At 54.2% G+C, this 15,180-nt stretch overlaps 1 protein-coding gene across 1 annotated transcript; it reads right to left on the bottom strand.

Moving 5' to 3' along the window:
- Positions 1-1,927: 1,927 nt before the first annotated feature.
- Positions 1,928-10,163, bottom strand: LOC139798195 (solute carrier family 2, facilitated glucose transporter member 5-like). Its single transcript, XM_071748462.1, is given in 15 exon segments — positions 1,928-2,483; positions 2,717-2,844; positions 4,333-4,408; positions 4,947-5,048; positions 6,257-6,367; positions 6,482-6,669; positions 7,006-7,138; positions 7,219-7,364; positions 7,577-7,701; positions 7,779-7,852; positions 8,378-8,472; positions 9,489-9,658; positions 9,690-9,727; positions 9,729-9,830; positions 9,832-10,163. Coding segments are annotated over 15 exon segments (1,836 nt in total). The 5' UTR covers positions 9,958-10,163; the 3' UTR covers positions 1,928-2,261.
- Positions 10,164-15,180: the final 5,017 nt, after the last annotated feature.

Genomic DNA, 15,180 nt, shown 5'->3' with positions numbered 1-15,180 from the left:
CAAAGAGGCCTGAAATGATGCTGTTATTTGCTGGGAATGAGAGACACAAGTGTAATTTAGGTTTTGATATTATGAAAGTCTCGCTGCTCTAAAACAGCAGGGCACTCAGTGCCTCATTAATAAAGGATAAACTTGGAGTCTATTTACAATGCACTTTTTGGGGTTATTTACACTCCATTATACATATGTAATGCTGCACATATTTACCGCTCTGTTCTGCTGCCGAGAGCATCCAAGTTGGGAGGGAGACAGAGTGGGAAGTGGTTGGTGCTGTGGAACCATGACCCTGCTTTGACTGATGTCCATTAAATGGCTCGAGATGCAGGAGAGCCCTAAGACAGCTGCTGAGGATGGAGGGGCTGGGACAGGGCACTGGGGGACCCAGTATGTCCCAGTCCCTCATGGACCCAGCACTCACTTGCCCAAGGAGGCACCTTGAGGCCTTGCCAAGTAATCACAGAATCATAGAACAGAATCACAGAATCATTAATATTGGAAAAGACCTCTGAGATCATCAAGTCCAGCCATCAGCCCAACACCACCAGCTAACTAAACCATGTCCTCAAGTGGTATATCCACACATTTTCTAACACCTACAGGGATGGTGACTCCACCAGCCCTAGACAGCCTGTTCCAATGCCTGACCACTTTTCAATAAAGAATTTTTTCCTAATATCCAATCTGAACCTCCCCTGGTGCAACTTGAGGTCACTTACCCTGGTTCTATCATCAGTTATGTGGGAGAAGAGACCAACCCTCACTTCACTACAACCTTGTATCAAGCAGTTGTAGAGAGCAATATGGCCTCCTCTATTCCCCCAGTCTCTCTTCTGACTTGTTCTTCAGAGCCTTCACCAGCTTCATTGCTGTTCTCTGGACACACTCCAACAACTCAGTGTCCTTCTTGTAGTGAAGGGCCCAGAACTGAACACAGGACTCCAGGTGTGGCCTTACTGACACAGGGTACAGGGGGGCAATCACCTCCCTGGTCCTGCTGGCCACACTATTCCTGATGCAGGCTGCTGGTTCATGTTCAGATGGCTGTCAACCAGCACTCCCAGGTCCTTCTGTGAAGGGCAGCTTTTCAGCATCTCTTCCCAATCCTGTAGCATTGCCTGTTGTGACTGAAATGTGGATCTGACACTTGGTCTGGTTGAACCTCATACAGTTCACCATGGCCCACAATCCAGCCTGTCCGGGTCCTGCTGTAGAGCCTTTCTACTGCCAGGCAGATCAGTGCTCCTACCCAACTTAGTATCTGCTGCAAACTTTCTGAGTTTGATCAATCCCCTCACCTGGATCATTGATAGAGATACTCAACAAGACTGGTTCCAAAACCAAGCCCTGGGGGACACTGCTTGTGACAGGATGCCAGATGGATTTAACTTGCCCCACCACAGCCTCCAGGACTCCAGGCAGAGACACGTGAAAGGTTGAATGTGAAGAGCACCCCAGGGTCACAGCACTTAATGGGGTGCAGCAAGGGGTTGTGGGTGTACCCAGGACCTCTTTGTCCTTCCTTAGCAGAGTCTGGGAGAGTGCAGGGGTCCCATGGGAGCACTCTGTGGGGCAACACTCAAGGCTGGGCAGTGAGGGGCTGTCAGTGGACTTGGAACAGGGCATGGCACCCAGATGGACACCACCAGCTCCCAATTGCTTTGTGCTCCTTTTGCAACAGCCTCTCCATGACCAACCTGAGGTGAAACAAGAGCCTGGGGGGTGACCCTGACCAACCTCCCTTTTGAAATATGCGGTGACTCTGACCTTCCCATCCAGGCACAGAGAAGGGGGGGAAGCCCCCCTCCTCCCCCATCCCATCCCATCCCATCCCATCCCATCCTGCTACTCCCTGGCACCAAGGGGGCACCCACCTGTGCCAGAATGCTCCAGCTCACTGCCATCCCAGGCTGCATTTGCCAAATGATGATTCTGGAGGCCACACTCTTTATTAAACACCTTGCACAGGCACCTCTTGGCACATCCATATATCCAGGAGAGAAGTGAACCCCTGCCCCCATGAGGTCTCAATATCTTTGGGAAGGAATCTTTTCCAGCACAGGGGTGATGCACAGAGGTTTTTGCAGCCCCTGGTGTATCATCAGGGCTCTTCCTGGCTGCAGGCTGTGGAGTGGTGGGATGTCCTGGGAGATGCAGAGATGATCAAGTTTGAGAAAAATGGACCTCATTTCCCTCCCCAACCTGTAGCCTCCTCCATCACTCCTGATGTGCCCAGACCTTCCAGATCAGGGCAGGCTGGGGCCCTAACCCTCCAGGGAGCTGCTCTCCAAGGTCCCATAGCCATCGAGCTTCATCATCCCAGTGAGCTGGGTTGGGTTGGAGAGAAAGGAGTGGTGGGTGGCGAAGATGTGGCTGATCTCCATGAAGGTTTTGTTCTTGGTCTCAGGGATGATGAGGTAGACATATAAGGCCACCAGCAGGCAGACACCACAGAAAACCAGGTAGCAAAAGGCACCAGTTGACATCTGGGGACAATGAGAGAACAGGGATGGAGCAGAGAGCCAAGCACCCACAAGATGGGCATGGAACAAGGCAGTGTCCCCTCCCATCACCCCTCCCTGGGCTGGTTCTGGCCAGCATCGATATGAGCCAGAAGAATGGACAACCCTGGGATTAAGTCTGTCTTGGCACCCCATCCATGGGAGCATCAGGGCTGTGTCCATCCCTTCCTCCTTCCATGGTCCCTCCGGCCTAGTACCTGCAAGAAGGGGAAAATGAAGCCAACGGTGAAGTTGCAGAGCCAGTTGAGGGATCCTCCCACAATGTAGGCAGCTGGGCGGTGCGACTGTGTGAAGAGCTCAGCTGTCATCAGGAAGGGGACACCGGCTGAAAAGGGAGGGACAGATTCAGGGGGTGGGGGACAGGCTGCCATGGACACCCCCAAGGCTGAGAGGTCCTGCCTGTCTCAGCCCTGTTGCCGAAGGCCTGGAGCCCACCAACATTCCTGGGCCAAATTCATAGTGCTGGGAGGGCTGGAGGAGATGGGAAGTGCAGGGATGGGTGCGCTGGTACCCTGCCCTTGGTCTCCCTTTGGGACCTGTCTCAGAGGGTGGGTGATGTCCCCCCAGCTACTCTTTGTTGAGTGCTGAGGCCAGTTTCACAAATTGGAAAGCTTTAGACTGGTTCAAAATCAGGGGGGAACATTCCATCCAGGTTCTTCTTTAACAATGATTTGCCTAAATGCTAATACATTAAATCTCATGTAGACTACCAGCAGAGAAAAACATGTTCCTAGTGCCCTCCGTAATTCCCTTCCCAGCCTCCCTTGAACAAAGCACTTTAGAAAATTTCCTTGTATCTTTTAGTTAAGGGCTCAGACTCTGTGACTGAGTTTGGCAAGAAAGAAGCAACCACATTTTCGAGCATCAGAATTTCTCATGGGAAATTCCAACCAGCTTTCCCCATGTTTGATCAAAAAGACCCAGAATGACTGAAGATGATTGTCCAAGACAACCTGGCTTCTAAAAACTGGAGAAGGGTACTGGCTGCTTCTGGAAGAACTCAGCCCCTCCTGACACCTGCCATGGAGTTGACTGCCCTGGGCCCCAGGGCTGTCCCTCTGCTGCAGGGCAGGATCCAAGCTCCAGTTCACATCCCAGGGCATGTGGGGATATGGCAGGGGACTGTGCTTGATATGGTGACACACCCAGGGTCCCACTGCCTGGGAGAGGCTCCAAGGGAAAAGACAAACCAAAAAAAAAAAAAGCACTAAGAAGTGAGGGATGAGGGATAAGTGTAGCCCCTGACGGACTCTTACTCACAGCTTGCCCAGAATAGAGATATATATTTTTTTGTTTTAAAACTCCTATTCATCATTGTTTGTGAACAATGAGCCATTAAAATCCTAATTAAAGATGTAATTACAGTGAATAAAGTCTGGGCTGAGGATGAATTATAGATCTGTTAACAGCTCTGCTAATACATCAGCTGGGTAAACCAGTCCAGGTTTCACTCCTCACTGTTTGAGCCTGCTCTTGTGCCAATACTCTGTTAGACGCAGGACAATACTCACCAGATGCACCATGACAGAAGTAGGTGACACCTCCAGAGAGGTCTGAAGAAGGCTGCCAGGGCTTTCTCCCCTCTCAGCTGAGGAGCAGGGATGATGGTGAGGACATGGAACATACCCGGGGGGTGTATGGGGCTGGAGGGCATTGTGGTGGGATCTTGCTCACAATATTCCAGGATCTGGCTGCAGGGAAGGGGCCAGAGCACAAGCGCTGCCACCTGCCTGCAAATCCATCTGCTCCCCAACACCTCTGGGGCCTCCATTCCCACCTGACCACCTCCTGTTTCCACCAAACCCAGACCCACCTGGTCCCACACAGAAGCCAGCGATGATGCCGACCACACAGGCGACACTGACGTAACGCATCCAGGGCAGGGTGGTCTGCAAGGGGACAGGGGGCTGAAGGACCCTGCCAGGGCTGTGGCCCTGAGCTTCATGCCCAACATCCCCAGGATGAGGCTTCACACCTGCAGGTTCAGCAGTGGCTTTTGGGGACAGTGACAAAACAGGATATATCGGGCAAATCTGGTGAGATTTGGCACCATGATGTTGAGACAACCCCAGAGCTGCAGGAGTGTCCTTTCAGGGCAGGCATCTAAAGAAGGAACCTGCAGACCTCCCCAGCTCCCCTGGCAGCTCACAGATGCCTTCTTAGGGACAACTAGCCCTTAGAAAACCTACCAGAAGTGGCAGGACTTTTCTTATTTGGATATGGCTTCTTTGCTCTGCATTTTCCTTCCCTTAAAGATTGAAGGGAAAACATTGCTTAGAAAGGGCTGCTTCACCTCTCATTTCCATGCACACTGCATCCCCTGAGGTGATACCCACTCTGTCATTTTCCAGCCCTCATTAAGATGCCCAGAGCTCCAGCTCCAGCCATGTCAGTGGCCCAAGAGGGTTGGCACTAGCTGGACCATACCTGCAGCAGTAGGGAGACAGTGATGCCTGCTGAGCAGATGCCCATGGTGCAGAAGCCAGTGATGATGAGGGGCCGCCGGCCCAGCTTCTCGATGGTGAAGCACTGCCAAGGGAGAGCAGAGACCCATCGGATAGTGGGGAAATGTTCACTAGGGTACCCCTTGAGCCCCAGATCCAGCTACAGGTGGAGGGATGCTGCTGGTAGCATTTGGGGGCAGCCCCGGCTCAGAGCTCCAGGGTTGGGGCTGGGGCACTGGAAGATCCAGGACTTCAGGGTCTGTGGGTGAGCACGCACTGGGCAGCAGTGGGGTCCTGCAGAGCCCATTAGAGTGCAGGGTCAGGGCTGGCCAGGGTGTCCCTATGGCTGCATTCACACCGGTGCTGAGTGCGGGTGCTGGGCTGGGCACAGGTTGTTTGTGGTGAAGCAGGCAGAGGAGGCAGGGCATGGGCAGGCAGCACGGCAGTGGCTGGAGCAGGAAGGGTATTGACAGGAGAACAAATGCCTGTAATTTTATAACCAATCTCGGCACATCCATCGGGGGCCGTTTGTGGGGCTGCTCCTGAGCAATCCAGCTGCATGCCGGGTGGCTGCTGAGGACTGGGACAGCCCCACAGCTGGGGCAGGAGAGAAAGGGAGAAGGAGGCTTCATCTTTTGGAGGGGCAGGAGGAGTCTGGGGGGGGCTCATTCCACTGTGGGCTGACCTCTAGGTAGCAGGGAGCAGCCCCCTCTCAGCCAGGCTTCTGGGCGAAGCCACTCCCATCCATCTCTCTAATTGTCAGGGAGCAAATTTAGTGCTGGGTGGCTCAGGCTGGCCCCGGGTGACACGTGCAGATGGGACGAGGGCCATAAATCTGCCTGGCCCAGTGCTAACTCTCCTGCTAAATGAGTCCTGGCTGGGGGGGGAGGAGGGGGGCAGGGCTGCTAGCCTGGGGCCAGGCTGGTGCTTGGCTGGGATGGGGGGAAGATGGGGAAATGTGGATCTGCTAACAGAGTGACAAAGAAATCTAGAACCAGAAGGAATCCCTTAGTTCCCTCCCTCACCCCCAACCTGCTCCTTTCTTGGCACCTTCCCTCAACCCTCCTACTACCCACTTACCCTAAAATCTTCCCACTCCTCCCTTAGACATGACTCCCAAAATTGAGCCACTCTCATCCCATCTTCCCACCCCATTTCCCTGCCAAACCTTCTGCCTGTGGCTGTGCTGTAGCATTTGAGGTCCATTCAGCACCCCCCATTTGATGGTGTTGGGAGCTAGGGACAAGGCTCTGGCACTGAGGGTCTGCATCCATCTGTCCATCCATCACTCACCCCAATCAACCCTGCAACAACTTCAATGGCACCGGTGCCCACAGTGGTGTAAGGGACCTGGGACACGGGGATTCCGGCGTTCTCAAAGATGGTGTTGGTGTAAAACCAGATCTGCCAAGGAGGGCAGTTAGCATGAGCTTGGGGGATGGAGCCAGAATGAGCTGCCAGGTCTCAACCCAGCCTCTGCAGAGCCAGGCCCTGGGGTGAGGACCCCACAGGACTTACAGCATCGATCCCCGAGAGCTGCATGCCAGCATTCACCACCACCACTGAGAGGGTTTGCCAGCGAACAGAGCGGTCCCGCAGCAGCTGCCAGACAGAAACCATCTCCACGGAGGAGAGGGACTGCTGTTCCTCCTTCATCTCCTCAATCACATCCCGAATATCAGATGTCCCCAGGAACTGGCACAGTGCTGTGGGGAGAGCTAGAGTCACAGACACGTGGCTGCTCACCACAAGGTGGATGCTCACAGGTATGGCACGAGACAAGGACTTTGCTAAGCCCTGGCTTAGCCTCCCCAGAAGACCTGCCTGCTGAGCATCCATAGGAACCAAGGAGATGCCTCACACCATGGTGATGGGCACCAAAAATGCTATAGTGCAACTGGGTGGGATGAACCATAAGGACAGTCATGGGCTATCAGGTCTGGATGCAGAAGGGTGCTGTGAGGACATACCCTGATCTTGGGAGACCTTGGACCAGCACCTATCATCTCCCAGAGCCTGTGTTCCCCAGGACACCCCCTCACCCCTGGTGGCCCCGCAGATGTCATTCCTCTCTATCAGCAGGTACCGTGGGCTCTCGGGGAAGCAGTGCAGCAGCAGGAGCTGAAGGGAGGCAGGAATGACCACCACTGACAGGAAAAGGGGCCAGAACCTGTCCTGAGAGGAGTCAAAACAGGATGTGTCACAGAGAGGGCAGTGCAGGGACCAGCATTCGAAGGCTGGGCTATAGTGCTCACCTCACCCAGAAGCTCTGGAAGGCCGAGGACCTGAGCAAAGAAAACCCCCAGGCAGATGAAGATGCTGGGCACGAGGCCCAGGAAACCACGCAGGTTCTTGGGGGCAATTTCTCCCAGGTAGAGGGGCACCACGCTGAGGCAGATACCTGAGGGGGATTAAAAAAGGGACCTGGGTGCACTTCCTCCCATGCCCAGCACCATTCACAGTGGGGACCCCAGGGCCCTGTCTGCCCCATGGAGACCCCCACCACAGAGCCTGTGGCCATGGGGAATATGAATTTGTCTCCATCCCGCTGGGAATGGGCTGTAGAGGACCAGGTTATGAGGAAAGGGCTGTATGCAGCCCAGCAGAACTTACCTGAGTGGAGCCCTGTGAAAGAACGGCCAATGATCACCATCTCAGGAGACCCCAGGTCCCGGCTGAAGCCCATGAAGCCACCAGCCAGGAGGACAAGGAGAGTGCTGCGGATCAGCGTGCCATTCCTAGCAGGGCACAAGCAGCAGGGCACAAGCAGCCCTGACCTGTCCCTTGACCACCCTGTCCCATGCCACCCCCTTACCTGCCATACCGATCCACCAGCATCCCCACCAGCAAGGAGCCCACCAGCCCACCCAGAGCAAAGATGGAGACGGTCAGGGAATAGAAGAGGGTCAGGGGGCCAGGCCCCAGTCCATGCCCATACCGCTGGGACCACGTGGCATTGTAGAATTGCTTTATGTGCTGCAAGGCAGAGAGAGAGATACATGGGCACCAAACACATTGGGAGAAAGGGGAAGACAAGAGAAGACAGCCCCCATAGGGAAAATGCCAGGGCTTTAACAGCGTTGTGGCTGATGCAGAGCAGGATGACTGGGGATGACTGGGATGTGCTGGACTGATCACTCGGTTTCACCACTGAAGGGGTTTAAGGATAAAGTAGAGATGGCACAGACAGAGCTGAAGCTGGAGAAAGGAGGTTGTGCTGTCCAGGGTACAAGAACGCAGGTTTCCATGTCCATCCCATTTCATTCTGCTCCTGGGGCTGCTCTGTGGGCAGCTGCCCAAGGGACATGTCAATATTTTGATGTGGGTCTGCTGGCCAGTGGTCCCTCCACCCTCCCAGAGAGGGATGCAGAGCCCTTCTTCTGCTCCCAGAGATGTTACCAGTCCCTTACCACCGCTGGTGAGTTCACCACAGCCAGGTTGTAGCCATAGAGCATGGAGGAGCCGAAGGACACCAGGAGAGTGACTGACAGCAGGGGGAAGGTGAGATGCTGGGAGAGAGGATGAGGGATCAGCACAGCCCCAGCTGGCAGAGCTGGGAGCCAAAATCACATGTGGCATGAGCTGCGCTGGGTCCCTGCCCCTTTTCTAAAGGATGTCCCTGGCCAAGAGCAAAGGCCCTGGTATGACAGAGCCCTGTAATGAGCATTTTGTGCCACCATTCAGCCCCCAGCCCAGCCGATCCAGTTTCTCCATGGCCGCAGCATGAGACTCAATGCTAGCAGTGGTCCTGCTCAGGCTGCCTCACCCAGGGAACCCCACACCAGGCTGGGAGGGTGCAGGTAGAGGTGGGAGAGACACCTGTCCCCTTCTATAGATGGGAGCACCCAAATGGCTCTGCTGTGAGCTGCCCCATGCATCCTCCCTGCCTGGTAGTCCCAGCACTGTTGAAAGGTTCAGTTGGGGCCCAGTCCTCCCAAAGCACCACAAGCACCCACCTCCTAAACCCTCATCCCCACCAGTGCCTCCTGCTCCAGCTCCAGGGGGGGACCTGACTGTGGGGCTACACCATGCAGCCCTGACCCAGTCTGGGGGTTGAGACCAGCCCACCCCGGGATTGGGGTGCCCAGCAGGACTCGAGGCATTCAGGGCACACACCCACACACCGCAGCCGCAGGGGCACCCTTGGGTGCTACACCTGATCATCTCTGCTGGAGAAATAAACATCCCACGGTGACAGGGCTGTGGAGGGGCAAGGCTGCGTCCTCTGGGAGCAACATCCTCCATCCCAGCATTCAAACCTCAGCCCTGCAGCGGGGAGGGCGCCCCAGCTTCGCGCCCCTCCCACCCCCCCGACCCCCACAGCCCCCCTAACACAGTAGCCAGACCAGCAGCACTCAGCAGCTCCCGGCTCACGCACAGCAAATCCCCGCTAATCCCACCTGGAATCCCGAGCCGGGATAGGAGGGGGGGGTGTCAGGGCAGAGGCTGGGGCTGGGTGGGCACCGTGGGGCAGATGAGGAGCCAGGATGGGGCAGCCCCCCCCCCCAGCCCGAAGGGAGCTCACCCCAGTGATGTCCCCGCCGGGCTGCGGGGTCCTTTTCCCGACTGTCGGGGCGAGGCTGCAGCCGGAGCGGGGAGAGGGAGGAGGAGGGGATGAAGGTAGCCCCGGTCCGTCGGCCTGGCTCGTCTCTTCCATTTTTAGATGGAGGAAGGAGGGGGAGAGGGACAGGAGGGGAAGGCAAGGAAAGCGAAGGGAAGGCAAAGTAGGGCAGGGCAGAACAGGCAGCCTGGGTGCCCCCGAGGGCTCATTGGAGGCGCCGGAGCGGCCGGAGGAGGAGCTCGGGGGCCTCCCCCCTCGCCGGGGCACTGGCAGGGGCAGGTCGGCACCTCTGGGCTGCCCAGCCCAGCCGAGAGGCAGTGGCCAGGCCTGGGGACAGCAGAACCACCGATGTGACGCTCTGCCACCACTGACAGCCCCTACATGTCCCCTCCAAACGGGGCGGTGGATCCGGGGACAGCAAGCAGGGTGACATCCCTGCATCACCATGGAGGCTGAGGAGAATGGGGCAGCCTCACTGAATCACAATCATCCGAGTTGGAAAGGACCTCAGAGATCATCGAGTCCAACCCTTTATCCACTCTCACTGTGGTTACCAGACCATGGCACTGAGTGCCACATCAGTCTCTTTTTAAAAACATTCATGGACAGAGAATCCACCCCTTCCCTGGGCAGCTCATTCCAATGCCTGATCACCCTCTCTGTAAAGAATTTTTCCCTAGTGTCTAACCTAAACCTCCCCTGGCAGAGCTTAAGTCCATGCCCTCTTGTATTACTGGTAGCTACCTGGGAGAAGAGCCTCACATCACCCAACACCCCATCACCCCCCAGCCCCTCTCCCACCGTGTCAGACGTGTGGAGCAGATGTACCCCATCCTCTGTGGCTCAGCAGGAGGGCTGGTACTCACATCGCCATGGCTCGGAGCTGCTGGCTTCCCCGGACACGGAGGGGCACAGCCGCCAGCCCCAGAGAGGAAAGACTTGGCTCATGGCAGCTCAGAGGAATCCAATTTTGCTGCGGCCAGGAGCTGCCTCCCCTGCTGCTAATGAAGTGCCTTTAATTAGCAGCCTAATAGCAAGCTCTTAATTTGCTGAACAGCCAGTTGAAAAGGATGGGGACCCCACTAAGCCAAGTCTGGCAACAGCTCCAAGGGCTTTAAAAGGGACTGACCACAGCTGGCTGGCCCCACCTCAGGAGGGGTCCTGTGGTGGTCAGGGCAGAGGAGCTGGGCTGAGAGAGCCCCATGGACACCTCGGGATGTGCCATGGCCAACCCCAGCCAGGCTGTTTTGGGTGAAGGAGAGCCCAGGCACTTCATCCTCCCATATGGGATGTTGCAGTTTCCATCTCCTCCCTCCACAAGGTCCTTCAGCTCCACTGTGCCCTCTGTCCCAGCCACTAGCCCTTCCCAGCCTGATGGCATCCAGCTTTTCCAAGGGCAGGTACCTCGCTATATGCAAATGTCTATATCTTGCCCAGACTCAGTTTCCCTATGTCTTTACCCTTGTGCAGGTACATACACAGCCACATTCCCACTCCAGTCATCCAGGTACATGGCTTGTCTCTGGGACCAGCATCTGGAGGGTTAAATGTGCCCAATCCAGTGGTCTCTGCCACAGCAATCAGGAAACAGCAGCAGCCATCTCCTCCCTATCCTGAGCCATCCTAGCCAGTACCCACTTAAAAACCCTCCTGGAGCTTCTCAGCCACTCTGCGTGGAAGCCCTTAACTATTCCCAAGCCTAGAGCACTTGTTTCTGCAGCAACAGCTCCTCTTCAGCCACACAACCTGGTCAGAGCAGGGACATCCTCAGGATAGTGCTCCAAGCCAGGGGGTGGCCACTGCCTTGATTTAAGGGATAAATCTGGGTTACCACCACTGGTTCCCAGCAGCAATGGGGATGCCGGGAGCAGTGGTTTAGCAGCAGATGTACAGGTGAGAAACATGTGCTGAGGGAGGAAGGAGGAGGAGAGGAAGGAAAGCCTGGGGTGCCAATTAAGGGGCACCAGGGAGCTGGGTTAATTGGAGACACTCCTGTGACCTGACCTGGTGATGGTGGCACATGGTAAGACAGGAACAAATGCCAATGAGAAACTCCCGCTGCTCTGTGCTGTGAGGGAGCTTGTCTCCACAGTTCACAGGCATCCTTGTTATTTCCCTGACTCCATGCATGGATTCCCTGGCTAAAATACCCCCTTGGCTGGGAAAGCAGATGTGAGCCCACAAACCACCCTCATTCCCTCCCTCTTGTCACTCATGGGAGCTCCTGTCCCACTCCTGCTTTGCTGCTGTCCTGGTACCCAGACACAGCACCGGGGCTGTCCTTATCTCAGTGCTTTGCATACAGTGCCTGGGACATGCCAAGAAGCCCAGGAGGACCAGGAGAGCTGGGGAAGCAAGAAGAGCTCGTCTCGGCACACACCCTGCACAGAGCAATGGTATTTGCCAAGGCCAGGAGGGTAAGTGCTGTTGGGAGCCCTGTGGTCTCCCGAGGGCTTCCCCTGAGCTGCTGGTGTGATGCCGCACAGTGTTCCAGCCAAGCTGCCCACAGTGTGTGCAGAGGCAGGATCCAGCCTGTCCAAAGGACCTTGTAGAGGGGAAGGACAGAGCCAGCCCCACTGTAATAGCAGAGGGCTGGATGTCTCCTGCCTCCCTGCTCACCTCCCCAGGGCCAGGCACTGGCAGCCATGAGCCAGCTATGTGGAACTCCATAGCAAAGATATAAAACACTTACAAAAAACAGTATGAGGATTCTGTAGGACTGGGAAATGCAGCAGTAGTGAAAATGCACTGTCTGTCTCCTTTTCCAAGGTGAGCTGGAAATCCTTTAGAGAGCTCATAGTCTTCAGTACTGCCTCATGGTGTTCACTCAGCATCCTCTAGTCCAAAAAAGAGCAAAGCCCAAGAGGAAGTGAAGTAATAAGCAACTCAAATAAATGTAGGCAAAAAGATGCATCGCTTAGCAGCCACTGACCCCTTTCCCTGTGCTGGAGGAGGGGGAACTCTGCACCCATGGTGCAGCAGGCAGAACCATTCAAGCTCATTGCAGCTTGAAAGATCAGAGCAGTTTGCCAGTGCTGCCCTTTCAGTGTTGATTCAGCAGAAATAGAGATGGTCCAGAAGCCTCCTGTCTCAATGCCCCCTTGGAGATCTGCCTTTGTAAATGCTGGCAGGATGCTCTGGGCACAGGACAGGGAGATTTGGACACATAAGATGTGATGTTAGCCAGGGCTTGAATTTCTGCAAACTGCAGTGGCCTCCAGAAGAAGCTCAGCAGTGTTCCTACTGAAAGCACTGCTCAGGCTGTTGTCTCTGCTTTGCTGCACTGGAAAGCCCATCTGGCTCTGTTCTCCATCTTCAGGAAGTCAATTGACCTGTACAGGTGAGACCTTTTCAAGCCCATTTTTTCCCAGTAATATTCCTTTATATGACTTCAGTTGTCCCCAGCAGGCCAGTCCCACAGCTCAGTAGCCTCCTTGTTGTTGGAGATTTCTAGCTGCTCCTACCAGACAGGTGTACGGCAGGAAAACACTGAGGGAGACTCAGGATGGGATAATAACACTGGTGAGAAACAAAGAGTATCCCTTAGGGATACAATGAATGTGTGTCTGAGCTCTTTTGGGGCAAACCAAAGCAGCTGCTACTCACACACATGCACTGCTGGGAGCTTGCTAGAAGGGCATCATAACCCTGTCCATCAGATGTCCCCAGCCATGCTTGGAAGTATCAGCCAGCCAAGGGGACAGGCTGAGATCCCAGATGGCTGCAGCCCATTATTACGATAGATTTGCATGGTACAGCACAAGCTGGATCTTACTTGCCTCTGCTGATCGTCTCCTTCAGCAGTGCAGGCGCTTTCCTCCGGGGGCAGTGCCCTGGGCGGGGTGTGCGTTGGATGTGAAGGAATCCAAGCACTTGGAAGAGAGAAGCTCTGCCCCACGCAGCCTGTGACCAAACGGGGCAGGACGCTGCCGGTGCTGCCCGCATCCCGGGGGCTGCCAGCACAAGGGAACAGCTCAGACAGAAACCAGAGGCAGCCCTAGAGCAGGTCTGTCTGCTCAAGACTTTTGTTTTCCCAGCCACGCTGCCTCCTCTGCTGAGCAATCTCACCATCCTAACCTCCTCCAAACTGATGCAGTACCTTCCGACTGCTGAGACAGTTTTTTAAATGATTACATTTATTCCAGCCTAGCAGGTCTAAGCTGGCCAGTTTCTCCTTTCCAAACCTAGCTTTACTACACTCTTGAAAGTGTTTATATATTATAATAAAAAAAAAAGCCCCAACAGAACATTTCACTTTAAAGCTGTAGGTCGATCAAATGCTGTTAATTTGAAGCTATGGTAAACATCACTTTCCTCCTTCATTTAAAGTGGAAATAAGGCACACATTTTTAAACGGAAAGGGTAATTAACCACTGAAGCTATTTAAGATAAAGCTGTCTGGTGTTCATTCTTTTCCAGTGGAAATTTACAAGTGAGATTGCTTTTCTTTCTCTAAGACTCTTTAGTTCTTGAGTTTTTCGATGTGATGCCAGAATTCCTGGGAGTTTTCCAGCCGTTGCTCTGCAGCACAGCACTGTCCCCATCCTAGAAATCTGGCATAAACACTCTGATTCTCATCTTTAAACATCAAAAAGAAGGGAGGAATCAAGAGAAGGGAAGGAATAGCTAGAAATAACCCACAAGGAGAAGCTGTTTCACATAGGAATGGGTAGTAAGTCTATTGTTTGGTACACACAGAGACCTGGGACTGAGAGTACAAAAGGTAAGGAGTCTCATTTGTCTGTACTGGCAGTCACAGGTTGATTAAGTCAACCTGCATCATGTTACAGACTGATCCAAAACAATGGATGAAGCCTGTCACTGCAATTCCTCTTTCATTATATGATGGGAGGAAAGAGCAGGGATGCAACAGAAAAGGTTTAAGTGGTGCAAATATATAAATATACACATATATACACACTTGAATACACAAAACCCCCAAACTCTTGCCAAACAAAGCACGAGGCTGCCGGGAACCCTGTCACAAGGAGAGACAGGGATTGGAAGTGACAAGAATCCTCCTCCCAGCGTTTCAGAGAAGCAGGAGCCTTCGCAATCTCCAGTCCCCTGCTGGCTCCCAAGAATGTAGCCAGCAGGGAGAGAGACGGCAGGAGCGCAGGGTTTGTTTGTTTTCTGACCACCCCAGGAGTGAGGATCTTTAAAACTGCAGTGGCCTTTGTTTTAAAAGAGGCTGTCAAGCAAAACAGAAAGATCCAAGGCTGCTATCTGAGGACCACTTTTAAGAGAAAGGTATTCTGAGGGCAAGGGTGCTTGCATTAAAATTCAGGCGAGCCGTAAGCATGACAGCATCCCCAGCCATGGAGCTGCATGGTGGTGCCGCGATATGTCAATTACTCACTCATTATTGAACAGCAGGATTCTGATTAGCTTATAAAACAAATTTGTGTTTCTCCTACCAGGATCCTGCAACAGTACCCAGAAAAACACAAAGTCTTTATAGCTTCTCCCCCTGACTTTTTTAATGGGCAGGATGGCTCCAGCCCTTCTGTGTCAGTCACATCCATTCTCTGGCTTACAGGGCAGACTCATTTGCCCCAGCCAGAGGCCATCAGCTATGAATGGAGAGTTGGTTAATTAAAAAGTATGCTGTGGTTTCAGGAATATGTGTTTTTTTCTGACTGCCAGAGCAGTCTTT

This window comes from Heliangelus exortis, chromosome 7 (genome assembly GCF_036169615.1).
Source record: "Heliangelus exortis chromosome 7, bHelExo1.hap1, whole genome shotgun sequence".
Lineage (NCBI taxonomy): Eukaryota > Metazoa > Chordata > Aves > Apodiformes > Trochilidae > Heliangelus > Heliangelus exortis.
Note: the sequence above shows the minus strand (reverse complement) of the source record. Positions and strands in the feature narration are given on the sequence as shown.